This window comes from Neomonachus schauinslandi, chromosome 5 (genome assembly GCF_002201575.2).
Source record: "Neomonachus schauinslandi chromosome 5, ASM220157v2, whole genome shotgun sequence".
Lineage (NCBI taxonomy): Eukaryota > Metazoa > Chordata > Mammalia > Carnivora > Phocidae > Neomonachus > Neomonachus schauinslandi.
The window spans coordinates 141,017,052-141,031,902 of NC_058407.1; the positions used below are offsets into that span (position 1 = coordinate 141,017,052).

The 14,851-nt window shown below is 55.5% G+C and overlaps 1 protein-coding gene across 3 annotated transcripts in view; it reads left to right on the forward strand.

Moving 5' to 3' along the window:
• MGRN1 (mahogunin ring finger 1) overlaps positions 1–14,851 on the forward strand; it is a 54,932-nt gene that overhangs the window by 22,825 nt on the left and 17,256 nt on the right. For all 3 annotated transcript variants that reach the window (XM_021698182.1, XM_044915603.1, XM_021698183.2), the window contains exons 3-8: positions 590–678; positions 1,327–1,473; positions 3,906–4,023; positions 11,662–11,728; positions 12,448–12,497; positions 14,682–14,729. In XM_021698182.1, the coding sequence (XP_021553857.1) occupies positions 590–678; positions 1,327–1,473; positions 3,906–4,023; positions 11,662–11,728; positions 12,448–12,497; positions 14,682–14,729 (519 nt within the window). The remainder of the gene's footprint in view (positions 1–589; positions 679–1,326; positions 1,474–3,905; positions 4,024–11,661; positions 11,729–12,447; positions 12,498–14,681; positions 14,730–14,851) is intronic.

Sequence of the window (14,851 nt, forward strand, 5' to 3'; positions counted from 1 at the left end):
GGCCTGGCTCTTACAGACGTCCATAAATCTGTTATTTTTTAAACTTTGAAAGCATCGTAGACTCACCTGCAGTGGTGAGAAATGATGCAGAGAGATCCTGTGTGCCCTCTCCTCTGTTTCCCCAGTGACATCATCTAATAAAGCTCCGGTGTGCTATCACAGGCCGGAACTCTCCAGATGACTCCAGTGTCCAGCATGCATCTGTGTGTGTCTGTGTGCTAGTCCCCTCCAAAATGTTTACTGAGCATCGTCCTTTTGTGGAAATCCCATTTTATTCGGGGCAGCAGTGGGCATCAGTTCCCACCTGTGGGCACATCGCCTGAGAGCCCCAGCCTTCACCGCCCCCAGGGTCCCTTGGGCCAGGTTATGCTTGCTGAGGGTCCTCCTGGAATTGGAGGACCGTGGTGAGATCCGTGTGGCCAGAATCCTCCAGGGTGGCCTGGGCCCTGCTCCCCCGCTTACTGGCTGCTCTGCCTGCACAAGGGCCAGGGAGTACAGACTTGTGACTGTTGCTTCGATCATCCCTGTGTTCTGACCCGGCCGCACCTTAGGGAGTCACCGGGCACTGCTTTGGGTTTTTCCCTCCTAGTTTCCTTACGTCACCCCCGCCCCCCATGAGCCAGTGAAGACACTGAGGAGCCTGGTGAACATCCGAAAAGACTCCCTGCGGCTTGTGAGGTAAGGCTCCGCCCCGCCCTGCTCTCTGGCCCCTGATACCTGGCAGAGGGGCAGTGGCGAGCGACCCCGGGCTCTGCTAACCTCAGGCGTGGAGCCAGAAGGCCGCGGGCAGGTCTCGAGCCCCAGAGTTGCTCCTGGGGTGTGGGTGCAGGGGGAGAGGAGGCCAGCAGGGCTCTGCTTATGAAACTCTAGTCTTTAAACCAGGGCTTCTCAACTGGCAGCTGTGCCCCCAGGGACCCTGGCCTGTGTCTGTTGTCACAGCTGGGGGATTGGGTGCTGCGGGCCCACGGTGGGCAGAGACCAGGGATGCTGCTCAACACCCTGCAGTGCACAGGACAGCCCCCAGCCAGGAATGATCCAGTGTCTAGCATGAGCAGGCCGAGAAACTGCTTTAAACCTGGATGGCTTGAGGCGTCTGGGGCTGTCTCTAAACCAGGAGGACTCCTCCCTTTCTGTGGGCAGGAGGTGAGGGAAGGACAGCTCTGCAGTGTTGGGCCTTATTATCCACCAGGGAGTGGGCCTCCACATTTCTAGGCAGCCACCTCAGAGGACCCCAGCCGGGGTGGGGGGATGCGTGTGCTGTGCAGGGTGGGGGCGCTTACAGGCAGGACCCTTGACCTGCTGCCTGTTCCTCTGCCTCCCGGGCAGGTACAAAGATGGTACAGACAGCCCCTCGGAGGACAGTGAGAAGCCCCGTGTCCTCTACAGCCTGGAGTTCACCTTTGATGCCGACGCCCGGGTGGCCATCACCATCTACTGCCAGGCGGTGGAGGAGTTCCTGAATGGGACTGCGGTGTGAGTCTCTGGGCCTGGGGGGGCCTCTGTGGTCCGTGTTGTGTGTTTGAGCTTCTAGAGGTTTTATTTGCAGTAAGGGTCCTGCTGGCCCCAAAAGTTTGAAATCTGCAACTTCAGCAGCAGATTCGGACAGACCAGGGAAAATGCACCTGCTTGTGTCCTGTTGGGGAAAGCCATCTGAGGGCCCGATTGGATCTGGGATTGGAGCTCAGGCTTCAGGTGCTGGCTCTGCCCTGTACCTGCCAAACAGCTCCTGGCCTGGGACCGGCTTGTGCCTCAGTTTCCTGAGCTGGGGGTGGGGGTGGCTGGAGTGGCCCCCTCATGTTTGGTATAAGGATCTTGCCGCTGCTATTGGAGAAAACTCAGAGGTGGGGCTTTGTGGGGAGCACCCCCTTCAGGGAGTGAACGCTTTGTCCTCTGTGGGGCTCAGTGGGCTGGGGGCCTGGGCCCCTGAGGGGCTGCCCTTACCATCCCCCCATGTTCCCACCCACCCCCCACTCGCACCCGCCCTGGCAGCAACAAGAGGACAAGTTTCCTTTTCCTGTACTTTCTTCTTTGAGGCTTCACGCTGACCCAAACATTGGATTACTTTTGTTTTTTCAATGACACAGCCGTTTACAAATGTGTTCTTACCTTAAGCCAAGAATGAGAAGATCCAGGAGTATCTGGGGGCCTGCCCCCCAGAGGTAAGCACAGTGCCCTGAGGCACTGATGTGGCCATTCAGGTCCCTCCTGGGCCCTCCCGGTGCCCTGTTGGCTCTTTCCTTGTGACCCTGCCTGCCTGGCCTTTGTCCTCGGCCATGTTCACTTGCTCTGGCTCCTGACCAGGAGGTGGGAGGACATGTGTGGGAGGGCCACAGTGCCACATCGGTTGGGGTGAAGCTTCTGTGTTCTGTTTTCTGCTAGTTTGGCTGCCACAGTGGAGGGGTCCTGGCTAGTGGGGAGGGGTCTGAGGGCTGCCACAGAGAGGGGCAAGGGACAGGGGTAGGCCGGCAGGTGCGAGTGAGCGGCCTACCCACCCCACACTCCCCCAGCTTTTGTCTGTGTCACACTTGGGCTGGTAAGAGGTTCCATATGCTTGAGAAGAGAGTCTGCTGCCCCCAGAAGGACAGTGGACGCATGAGCCAAGGGCATAGCCCCTGGAGCCTTTGTCTTGGACCCCTGGGAGACTCCTCTTGGGGGAGAAAAACGCTGCTCTGTCCCCTTCCTGAGACCTGGCCGGAGTGGCTGGGAGCCCTGCTTCTCTTCCGAGTTTGCTGGAGTTGAGTGGTGTGAGCACAAAAGTCACCGGAACAAAGAGAAGCAGGAAGGCTCCGGAAGCCTGTGCCCAGGGACCTTTACCTTAGCCTGGAAATTCTGTTTGCATTCCCTGATTCCCTCCCTACTTCCTGACAGGAGAGAAAGGGGGCAGATCTGAGGTCCCAGAGAAAATCTCAGGTTTGCATGGCAGCAGAGTCCTAGCCTGTGTCTTTACCACGGGCCGAGGCCTGGGTTCTCACAGGGAAGGAAGGGCCTCTGGCCTCTGGTTGGCGGAGGGGCCCTCTCTCTTTGTGCATACAAGAACAAACCCCCCCCCCCCCCCCGCCCAGTCTCTCAGGCTCTCCAGAGTGTCTTTTGTCTAAGAGACTGAGAGAGGCCCCAGGAATGGCAGGTGTGGGGTGGGTGGAGGAAGCTTTTTCAGGGTGGTGTGTTGGATTCCTGAATAGGGAGAAGCCAGAGTTGATCAGAATTGAAAATGTGAGTCCCCTTTGACCCAGCTGTTCCTTTTTTGGGAATGTGCTTGTGTATGTGGCTCAGATGGATGTAGAAGCAGGTCCTGGAAGCGTTGTGTGCAATAGCAAGATGTTGGAGACCGTCTGGTGTTCACCCCGCAGTGAAGGCCGTGCGGTGTTTGCAGAGCACTCAGCTCTGTGTGTCGGCTAGGGGACAGCTTCGGGGCCCGGCAGTAGCGAGAGCAGGTGTGGGTGGACTGCCGCTGGAATATGGAAGAGCAGACGCCCGTGCATTCGGGCGTGGGGGTTGTGGGGGACGCCGCCCACTGAGTACATGTTTGTTCAGCACAGTAAACATACCATAAAAGCCAAATGGAAAGGTGTAGCTAGATCTGGAAAGGCAGTTACTGGGCAGGTGTGGGCTCTGGAGGCCTTTGACCAGGCAGGCCCCAGGCAGAGCTGGTGGTGAGCAGAATGAGGCCGCCGAAGTTGGTGGCAGGCTGAGCGCCCTGCCCCGCCACAGGAGGGCTTGCATTTGCAGGAAGAGAAAGGAAGTGTGGGTCTTGCATGTCCAATTACCGCTCGGTCCCAAAAGCCCAGTGGCTGCCAGCCCCTGTGTCACAGGCCCCTGTGCTCGGGGGCTCGCCCTGACGACCAGGCGCAGCAGACCGTTTGCTCTCGGCAGAGTCTCAGCGGCCTTTCTCTCGGCTGCCCCTTCAGGTACAGCCCCAAGAGCCCCGCCCTGCAGTCCGAGACCGTCCACTACAAGAGAGGGGTGAGCCAGCAGTTCTCCCTGCCCTCCTTCAAGATCGACTTCTCCGAGTGGAAGGATGATGAGGTAACCTTCTGGCCAGGCCTCCCTTTCCCGGGCCTCTTTCCCGAATTCCCTCCCTCTTGTGGCGGGGGACGAGCACCTCGGGGCCTGTCTGTTCAGATTCCTTGCGTGGTTGATAAGCATCAGGAGTGGCTGCTGACTCAGGTCTGTGTGCTCAGTCGGGCATGTGCTGGACCAGAGAGCGGGGTTTGATTCGAGTGTTGGCGGCAGTTACAGGCTCCGGTACCCAGCTTTGGTGCCTTGTCGGGGCCACGGGACTGCAGCATGGCAGGACCCCTTCCACCGTGTGGTTCCATAGCTGGGGACGGTAATTTATGTCATGTAAAGGATGGTGATGGAAGCTTTGTCTGTAATAGCAAAAAATGCAAACAACCTGTATGTCTGATTGCTTGTCCACTGAGGTTATGGGAACCATCTGTCTGCATAATACGGGCACCGTGGTTCACTTCTATAACGGATGCAGCCTTAGCGCAGGGGAAAGGGATCTGTGTGTACCATACAGACTGATATCCCCTTACGGGCTTGGAGGGCCGTTGCTGACAGATACAGTATAATTTCATGTATACGACAACAGGAAAAATGCACAAAACCATTTCTGCAGGTACATGTACGTGTATATAAATCTTGAGGAGAAACTAGGGAAGATGCCCGTGAAGCTGCACAGGGTCTTGGGAGAAGACAAAGAATTCTAGAACACACACGCGCACACACATACACACTGTACGTGAACGGTGTGCGTGCCAATACTGTAAACGTGTCTGAATTGTTACAACGGGTCTGTTAAGGTATAATTTACGTACCATAAAACTTACCCTCTTAAGTATATAATTCAGTGATTTTTAGTAAATTTATGAATTATGTGATGATCACCACAATCCAGTTCTCAAACATTTCCATCCTCCACTAGGGTCCCTCAATGCCCACTTATAGTTAATCCCTGTTCCTAGCCGCAGCCCCTACATTAATCTACTTTCTGGACGGATTTGGCTTTTCTGGATGTTTTATATAAATGGAGTCATATGGTATGTGGCCTTTTGTATCAGGCTGCTCTCATTTAGCTGAATTCTGTGGTTTCTTGAAGAAGACATTCGTATATTACTAAAATAAATTAGGGGGAAGGAATGGAGGCAATGGGGTATGGGTGGTATAAGAATTGGGCAGGAAGGTTCTGGCTTGTGGACTATGTCAGAAGGTGAAGGCATGGCACGGTGTTTGCTCTTGGCTGTGTGTGTGCTTGCTTGTCAGGGTGCTTTGATGACAGGCAACAGAAGCTGCCATTGTGTCACTTGGGTGAGAAAGTCCTCTGAAAGAAGAATGGGGCCACTGGAGCCCTGCCCCCAGTCCCATTCTGTCAGATGGTTCCATTCCTGCATGTCAACAGTCCTGGTTGGGATACCCAGCAGGTGCATGTGGTCCTGCTCACCCTCCTGTGAATGGGGGAAGCTGCTCCCCAAAGAAAGGAGGGGGCTGGGTGGGCAAAAGGGGGTTGGGCAGACAAGTGGGTGCCCCCACCCTGTGGTTGCTTGTGGGGAGGGTTTGGCTGAGGCTGCATCTCACTTTGGTGACCTCTGTTCATAGAGCAGTCCCTTGGCTGGCGTTTTGGCCACAGAACAGATCCTTGTGCATTTGCAGATGTGCTGAGTCAGGCCGACAGTTTGGGTTCCAGACTCCTAGTGAGGTCAGTTGTCCTGGGGACACACTTGGCTCATAAACCGGTCTGAAGCGCCACATACGGGCACCCCCTTTCCTCCATTAGAGCATCAGGGGCCCACATTCCAACTTGTCAGCGTGTGGCACGGTGGACATGGCGGGGGTGGTGGCAGGCGCAGTGGGTGTGGTGGGCGGCCACATGGGCCTGTCTCAGGTGGACTTATCCCAGGATCCCTTCCTCGTCTTTGCCTTCTCTGATTATCTCCTCAGCTAATGTGTTCTCAAAATCAGCTCACTTCTTCTTTTATGTATTTTTTTAAAAGATTGATTGATTGATTGACTTGACAGAAGGAGAGCAAGCACAAGCAGGGGGAGCGGCAGGCAGACCAGGCAGAGGGAGAAGCAGACTCCCCGCTGAGCAGGGGGCCCAATGTGGGACTTGATCCCAGGACCCTGGGATCATGACCTGAACCGAAGGCAGACGCTTAACTGACTGAGCCACCCAGGCATCCCCTGTTAGATGTATTTTTAAGTGGAAACTTTATCAGTTATTACCGTGGTTGGGAAACTAAGCCTTGCCATAGATAGAAGGTCCTGGAAGTTATTATGTCCTCTCCCTGTGTCGCTGCCTGCCAGAGGTGCTGAAGCAGATGTTGGCAGGTGTTCGAGGCCTGACAGATACTCAGGCCCCAAACCCAGACTTGTCCTCAATCAGGGCTTCTCAGCCTCAGTGCTGTTGACCCTTGGGACCCGGGTCATTCTCCGAAGTGAGGGCCATCCTGTGCACTGTGGGATTTCAAGCAGCATCCCTGGCCTCTGGCCGCCAGGTGTCAGTCAGGAGCATCCCCACTGCAGCTGTGACAACCAGGGATGTCTTGTGACACAGGCAGGTGTCCCCTTGGCCGCCAGCATCATGCCAGCCTCCCTTCTTTAGCCATTTTCCCCGGACTTGCCTATTTAAAGATTACAACGGTAATGTATGCTTGTTGTAAAATGTGCAAGTTATACAGAATTTGTAAGACAAAATGCTCCCCAGTTGAAGCTCCTTCTCCAGAGGCAACCGCTTCTGACCATTCAGTGTGTATATTCCAGATTTTTTCCCCATGTGCATTTGTTTGTTGTAAAGATGCGGTCATGCCATATACATATTATTCTGTAGTTTGTTTTTAAAAGCATTTTATTGGGGCACCTGGGTGGCTCAGTCGTTAGGCGTCTGCCTTCGGCTCAGGTCATGATCCCAGGGTCCTGGGATCGAGCCCCGCATCAGACTCCTTGCTCAGCGGGAAGCCTGCTTCTCCTTCTCCCACTCGCCCTGCTTGTGTTCCCTCTCTTGCTGTGTCTGTCTCTGTCAAATAAATAAAATATTTTAAAAAATAAATAAAATAAAAATAAAAACATTTTATTGAGATCTAATTCACATACCGTATAATTTGCCCTTTTAAAGTGTACAGTCAGTAAGATTTACCAGATAGATGATGGTCCTTTGACTTAAGATGGTTTGACTTTGATTTTTCGACTTTACGATGGCACTCAAGTAATAACACATTCAGTAGAAACTACTTCGAATTTTGAATTTGCATCTTCCGCTGGGCTAGCGATCTGTAGCACGGTCCTCCCTGGGGATGTGGGGGCAGGAGCCGAAGCTCCCGTCAGCCACTCGCTCACGAGGGTAAACGACCGACAAACTGACCGCCATCCCGTTTTTCTCTTTCAGTACGGTATTCACTATATTACATGAGATACTGCTCAGCACTTCATTATGAAATGGGCTTTGTGGGAGGTGATTTTGCCCAACTGTAGGCTGATGTCAGTGTTCCGAGCACGTTTAAGTTCTGCAGGGTGCGTTAGTGCATTTTCGACTTCTGATAATTTCAACTTAATGAGGGGCTTCCCAAGCCGTAACCCTGTCGTAAGTTGCAGAAGGTCTGTATTCAGAGTTGTGCAGCCATCACCGCCATCCGATTTTATCAGCCCCAGAGGAAACGCTGTGCTCGCCACCAGTCCCTCAGCCCCGGGCAGCTGCTCGTCTACTTTCTGTCATTTTGGATTTGCCTGTTGTGGACGTTTCACATAAACAGAATCATAGAGTATGTGACCTTTTTTTGTGACTGGTTTCTGTCACTGAACACCGTGTCTTCATCCATGTCGTAGCAGGTGTCAGTACCTTGTTCCTTCCTGGGGTTCATAACACTCCCCTGTGTGGTTGGACCACGTTTTGTTCATCTGTCCATCAGTGGGTGGGCATTCAGGTTGTCTCCAGCTTTGGGTTATTAATGGACAATGCTGTACAAATTTTTGTGTGGATGTATTCATTTCTCTTGGCTATGATTTGCTTTTTAATTTAATTTATTTTTGGGGCACCTAGGTGGCTCAGTCGGTTAAGCGTCTGCCTTCAGCTCAGGTCATGATCCCAGGATCGTTGGGCTCTCTGCTCCTCGGGAAGTCTGCTTCTCCCTCTGGCCTCTGTCCCTACCCACTGTTCATGCTCGCTTGCTCTCAAATAAATAAAATATTTTTAAAAAAAATTATTTTTTAAAACAATTTATCTATTTTACTTTTTTAAAGATTTTATTTATTTGACAGAGAGAGACACAGTGAGAGAGGGAACACAAGCAGGGGGGTAGTGGCAGAGGGAGAAGCAGACTTCCCCACGGAGCAGGGAGCCCTATGCGGGGCTCGATCCCAGGACCCCAGGATCATGACCTGAGCCGAAGGCAGGCGCTTAACAACTGAGCCACCCAGGCACCCCTAAAACAATTTATTTTAGCGAAAGGGGGCAGGGGGAGGAGCAGAGGGAGAGGGAGAGAAGCAGACTCCCTGCTGAGTGCAGGGCCCAGCACAGGGCTAGACCTCAGGACCGGACCTCAGGACCCTGAGATAACGACCTGAACCGAAATCATGAGTTAGCTGCTCAACCGACTAAGCCACCCAGTCCCCCTTTAATTTTATTTTTTCTAGATTTTTTTTTAAAGATTTTGTTTATTTATTTGTCAGAGAGAGAGCGAGAGCGCATGCACAAGCAGAGGGAGAAGCAGACTCCCTGCCGAGCTCGATCCTAGGACCCTGGGCTCATGACCTGAGCCAAAGGCAGACATTTAACCGACTGAGCCACCCAGGGGTCCCAAGACTTTTTTATAGTAGTTTCAAGTTCGCAGCACAATTAAGAGGAAGGCATGGAGATCTCCCGTATCTCCCCGTTCCCACACATGCATAACTTGAATCATATTGTGGACATCTTGGAGATGGCCTGGTGGCTGGAGTGGCTTCTTTGCTGGGTTTCCCTACCAAACCCCTCATGGCTTCCATTTATTTTCCTGAGAGCCATGTCCCCCTCCTCTTCTGTCCTTTGTCTTTTCTCTATTTCTTGGTGTCCGTCTGGCCTAGGGCTTGCAGAGACCCTTCTCTGGATGCCCCTCTGGGGCAGGAGAGCCCGAGGTGCCATGGGCGAGGCTCCCACCGGTGCTTGCGTTGGGGAAGAGTGGGGCCTGGGCTGGACAGCCCAGTGTGGCTCCGGCCAGTACCAGCTCTTCCTCCCGACCTGGGCAGCTGCTCTCCCCGAAGAAAAGCCTCTCTTCCTGCATTAAAAATAAATGTTCCCCTCAGACTGTGGGGTGGGCGCAAGTCAGTGTCCTCCCACAGCGTACTTAGCTCCAGGGAGTGAGTCGGGTGCGGGGCATTTTAGGGGAGATGATCCTCACCCCCTGAGCCCTGTAGCCCCTGGTGCCCCAGTGTGATGTGGCTGTGGCGTCAGCTTCGGAGGCAGAGGCCACGTAACTGGCTGGCAGGTAGGGGGTGGCAGCTCCCTATGTGGAGGCTTGTCGTGGCTGGGTGTTCGAGGGTGGCGCGGTGCCGGGCCCTGGTGCCAGGGAGAGCTGGGGTCCCGTGTCCCTTCATTTCCGTCGCGCTCCCCTGGCCTCAGCCTGGGCTGGCCAGGGCGGGTCTTCTCTCAGGCCTTGCCGAGTCCGTTTAAGGAATACCGAGCGTCGGCCGCTGCCCTGGGCTCCGTGGCTGTGGTCTCCGGGTGAATGTTAGCAGGAGGTGCCAGCAGGCCTGCCGCCACAGAGCCTTCGGACATTGTCTGTGTCAGGACAGTTTTGGTTGAGCGGCTGAAACACGTCTCAGTATGACTTAAGACAGGAAGACCAAGGTCTGTCCATTGTGCGCCCCGTGTGCCCGCGAGACTGGAGAGCAGGGCTCGGGTCACTGACTGCTGGTGGAGCCACTGCGCAGACCAGGACCAGCGAAACACGACTGGTGCTGAGGCTGCAATCAGTGTGCAAGGGAGAAAGAAAATGCCAGTCACTCGTGGCTTCTCAGAGCCCTGAGTTTGTTGTTAACCGCCCCCTGCCCCCCAGCAGCACCAGGGATTCTATTCCAGAAACTGACCGGACGTGCAGGGGCAAGTAGGCTGTGTGCACAAAGCTCTGCTCCCCATCGGGCTCTTACTTGAACCCTCCCCTTCCTGGGCTTGATTACAGCCCTTGGAAGGGCAGTGCCTGCACGTCACCCAGTGTCCACGTCACCAGGATAACTGCAGGATGGTCACGGCAGGATGGTCCCCTGTGCCCTGACTCAGGGTGGGGAGGGCAGAAACAGGCTTGCAGAGGGGCCCCTGTCCCCTGCATAGCTGTGGATGACTTGTATCTCCTGTCTTAGGTGATCACCTCTGCCACCCCCCATGAGTCACCCCAGAGCAAGGCAGGCGTTGCAGAGAGGGGCCCTTCCCTCTTCAAAGTCTGGATTTCTGTGGTACAGCCCTCTACCCTGAGGCTACAGCGAGCATGAGGCCTGGCTGGGTCCTGGGGGGCCTGAACACGCCCTCCACCTCCCCACATGGAGCTAGTGTGCACATGGGTTCCTAGAGTCCTGCATGCCTGGGAGTCCATGCCCTGTGTCTCTCCGTGAGGCCCTTCTGGGCCACTGTCCCCCTTAGCTCCTGCTGCCTGAACATGCCAAGCTCTGCATGGCTGGTGCTCACTGCGTGTTTTCTCAGCCACCACGCGCACCAGGCACAGCTTTTATCCCTGTTTTACAGACGGGGAAACTGAGGCTCAGGTGGTGGAGCCAGTCTTGATCCCAGTACCTGGTCCCTCCCAGTCCCACCTCCCACTGGCAGTCTGGGACCCACAGGCACCTTCTGGGCCTCCCTTTGCAGCCCTGCCTGGGGTGTCCTCAGCTGGTCGCGTCTGTGCTGTGGATCCTGGCCTGTGGCCCCTGCTGCTGAGCAGATGTGGAGACCATGCCCAGGTAGATGTGTGTGGGGAGGAGAGTGGCCTTTGGCCAGGGAGCAGCCGGGAGCCACGCAGCCAGCTGTGTGGCCACATTGTGGCCACTTTCCTTCTGCCCTTTGCAGGGGGCAGGCCAGGCACTTTCTTTACGAAGCTGAACACCGGGTCCCCCGGGGCTCAGACAGATGCCATTGGTGCTGTCTGCTCCCTTGGTGTGCGTAGCAGCCTGAAGGGGGACAGCCCCGGTGTCCCTTAGCAGGCGAATGGGTGAGCAGGGTCTGGCTGTGCAGCAGAGGAGTACTCAGCCCAGGGAGGAAGCACTGATGTGTGCGGTGAACCTCGAAGACGTGGTGCTCAGTGAACAAGCCAGATGGGAAAGATACGTGCTGTGAGGTCCGACTTCCGTGAAATGTGCAGACCAGGCAAATCCGTGGACGTCAAGTGGCGTGGGGTTTACCTGGTGGGGAGGGTGTGTGGTCATGGGGACAGGGTTCCTGTTGGGATGATGAGCGTGCTCTGGAAATGGATGGTGGTGGTGGTTAACGTGGCCTTACAGATGCACTTAGTGCTACTGAGTTACACAGATTTGCCATTTTAATCATTTTTATCGATTTTGCCAAAAGGGAGAAAGAGGTGCAGCCAGCTGTCTTGTCTTGCCTCGCCATTTTGTCTGACTTTGTGAGCTCCACCGCGGCACCATCCTGCTCACCGCGCCTCCTCCCTCCAGCTCAGTCTGACTGTTCTCGCCTCCTTTTCTCCTCAGTTGAACTTTGACCTGGACCGGGGCATGTTTCCAGTGGTCATCCAGGCCGTGGTGGATGAAGGAGACGGTGAGCGGCCTTTCCTCGTCTGTCTCCCTTTTGGGCTGTGGGCCCTTCTCACCTCAGTCAGCAGGGAGGAGTTTATTCCAGAAGTGGTGAAAGACAGCTCAGCCCACTCAGCACATTTAGGGCCAGGGGGTTCAAGCCCCAAGCTGGGCTGCGGGGTCCCCTCTTGAGCTCCTTCTCCCGACTCAGCTCCTTCCCAGCGACTCACCACCGTGGTGACAGCAGCTAGCCAGGCCTCGGCTTGTGGTGGTCCACGCTCAGCGGGATGCCGGGAGACAGCAGAGAAGGCGCAGAGCAGTGTGGGCCCCTTGCTGGGGGCTGTCAGCGCATCAGGCCACGCTGATTGGCTGACCAGCCCTTTCTCCCTCTGCCGGTCTTGCTGGGTCTCTCCCGTGCCACTACTGTGGGCTGCGGTCCCCCAGCCTAGAGCATGGGCCCCCCCCCCCCCCCCCAGCTGAGTCCTGGCTTCTCAGCCCTGTTGGAATGTTCCTCTGTGCAGAGCCAGGAGGCGGCACGTGGAGGCACTTTGGGGGAGGTATGGCTAGTGGGAGCAGCGGGCCCCGCAGGCAGAGGAAGGCAAGATGAGGACGCTCCTCCTGTGGGCTTGGGCTCTCCAGCTGAGAGCATAGGGAAGCTCCAGCTCAAAAGGAGAAGTTCAGGGTAGGGGGCAGAGGAGGGGTTGAGGCCAGCTCTGACCGCTCCCTCCTCTCTCTCCCGGGCAGTTGTGGAAGTGACCGGCCACGCCCACGTGCTCTTAGCCGCCTTTGAAAAGGTAAGTGCCTTTGCATGTGACCAGGGAACCCTGCCTCTGCCTGTGACCAGGGAGCGCGGGTGTTTTGAGACTAGAAGTCTGAACTTGGGGTCAGGGCTTGGCCAGATGGGCCTAGTGCCAGAGGGTCGGGGCAGGTGGGAGGCATTCCAATTACTCTGGGCTCCAGGAGGCCAGGCCTCAAGACAGCACCACTTTTGGAAGGGTTTTCAAAGGGCATCTAGTGTGTGGTGAGGGGCCGTGTTCTAGGGAGGCCAGCCATTTGGAACTCCCTATAACCGGTATACCAGCACAGGGGCCCGGACACCCACGTGGAGGGCTCTCATCACAGACCAGCTTTTCTGTGGGATGTGGACGGATCATCCAGGTTGTCACCTCTCAGGACCCCTGCCTTTCCCACCAGGCCCATTGGAGCCTCTCAGCCTGGCCTGGTCCTCACATGCATGCTCTGCCCTGCCTCCAGGTGGCTGTGTCACCCGGTCCCGCAGGCCTACATTGACCTCACTCCCCACTGGGCCCTTTCAGACTTCCGGGACAGACATTTGTGGTACTTACCCTCTGATGTCCTTGAGGACAGAACTGGGCCCCTTGTTATTTGTGTCCTTGGCATGCAGTAGATGCTCAGTGAATGCTGGTGGGGTTGCTGAGGGTCTGCCACCTGTCTAGCATGGCCCCAGACCCTCTGTGGTACAAAAAGAAAACATCCAGGCCCTCCTGGAGTCCCTGAGTTGTGGGTGCCTCTCATACAGAGGCCATTTACGTGCAAGGATTCACTTAATATTACCTTTGGCCTGATGCGTATTTGAACTTAGATGTTTTCCCGTTTCTTCCATGCAGACCCCAGTCCCCAGTCTCCCCAGCTGTTCATGTTTTGTGGCCACGTTATGTAGGGTGCAGTGGGGAGAGAATGGTCAGCCTCACCATCGTCTCTGCGTTAGGATGTCATGGGGTCTAGGGACGGTCCCAGTTACCAATCACTCTGTTCATGGGGGCCAGGCAGTTGTGTGTGTGTGTGTTAATGCAGCAGGGAAGAAATCCCTACTCACGGAGACCCTTGCTGGAGGTAATGGGGTGTGTCCCCTGTTGGAGAATGTCATGTCTGACGGCCCCTTCCCCCCGGGGCTCTTTGACACTGTCCTGCACTTTGCAGTTGTAAAGTGTTTCCGGCATCAGCCTGTGGCCTGGGTGGACAAGGTTCGGGGATGCCCCCCATGAGGAAACCAGGCTCGGGCTGCTTTTCTGGGCTTTGCACCCACCACACATGGGCAACCTGCTAATGCTTCCTCAGCCCGGTGTGTGTCTGCAGCCTTGAGAGCGTTGAGGGCAGCGCCCAGCTCCTCCCTGTGATCTGGGTCTTTCCAGACTCCCCGGGGAGTTAGGACAGCTGGGCCCAAGGACCCTGTGGCCCATTTGTCCTGTGCTCCCCCTGGCCCCTGGGGCTGTGGTGGCACGGAGCGCCCAGGGCAGAAGGCGGGCCTCTCTCTCACCGGCTGCACTCTCCAAGCCCGGCCTTGTCGGAAGAGATGGTAACTGCTGTGTGGTTCTCTGGTGAGGTGGGTGGGCCGTCGACGGCAAAATCCACCTGCGCTTCCAGTTTAGAGCCCAGTGAGAAACTGCTTTACATTTGGAATCCATCATACTGAAAATGCTGAGCGCTGGAATCAGTTGATTCCGAGGGGTAACTGGCGTTGTCACGAGATCTCAGATCTCACACCTTCATTAACCTCAAACTCTGGGCGGTGTGTCTCCCCAGATGCCACCAGACACATTTACCCTCTTTAGTTGTTAGAGCTTTTAGGATTTTGGGCTTTCCCGTATACATATGCGTGTGTACGTTTGTCTTCTCAACAAAACCAAGCCCTTTTGGGGTCAGAAGTGGGCTGTGTGAGTTCTTGCCATCCAGGTGCTGCTGCTTGCTGTTGGGGGCTCTGCTCTGTTGTCAGAACTTGCCCGATGGTTGTAAGCCTGAGTGTGCTTGGGCACTACCCAAAGAGTTGGGTGGACCCGGGAGGCAGACCTCCAGGTAGTTTCGAGGCCCAGTCAGAGGGCCACATTTGGAGAGACCTGGCTGGGCTCCGTCCTTCAGCCATGGATGTGGAACGGCCGAGGAAGGGCCTTCAGCTTGCCGGCGGGAGTGCTAAGTGATACCAGCTTGACTGAGTTCACCTTTGTCTTTCTTCCCTGTAGCATGTTGACGGCAGCTTTTCTGTGAAACCTTTAAAGCAGAAGCAAATTGTAAGTCTGGTAGAAGAAATATTGTGGCCCCTTTTGATTTAAAAGAGAGACACACACACACACACACACACACACACACACACACACACACACACACACACACACACACACACACACACAAA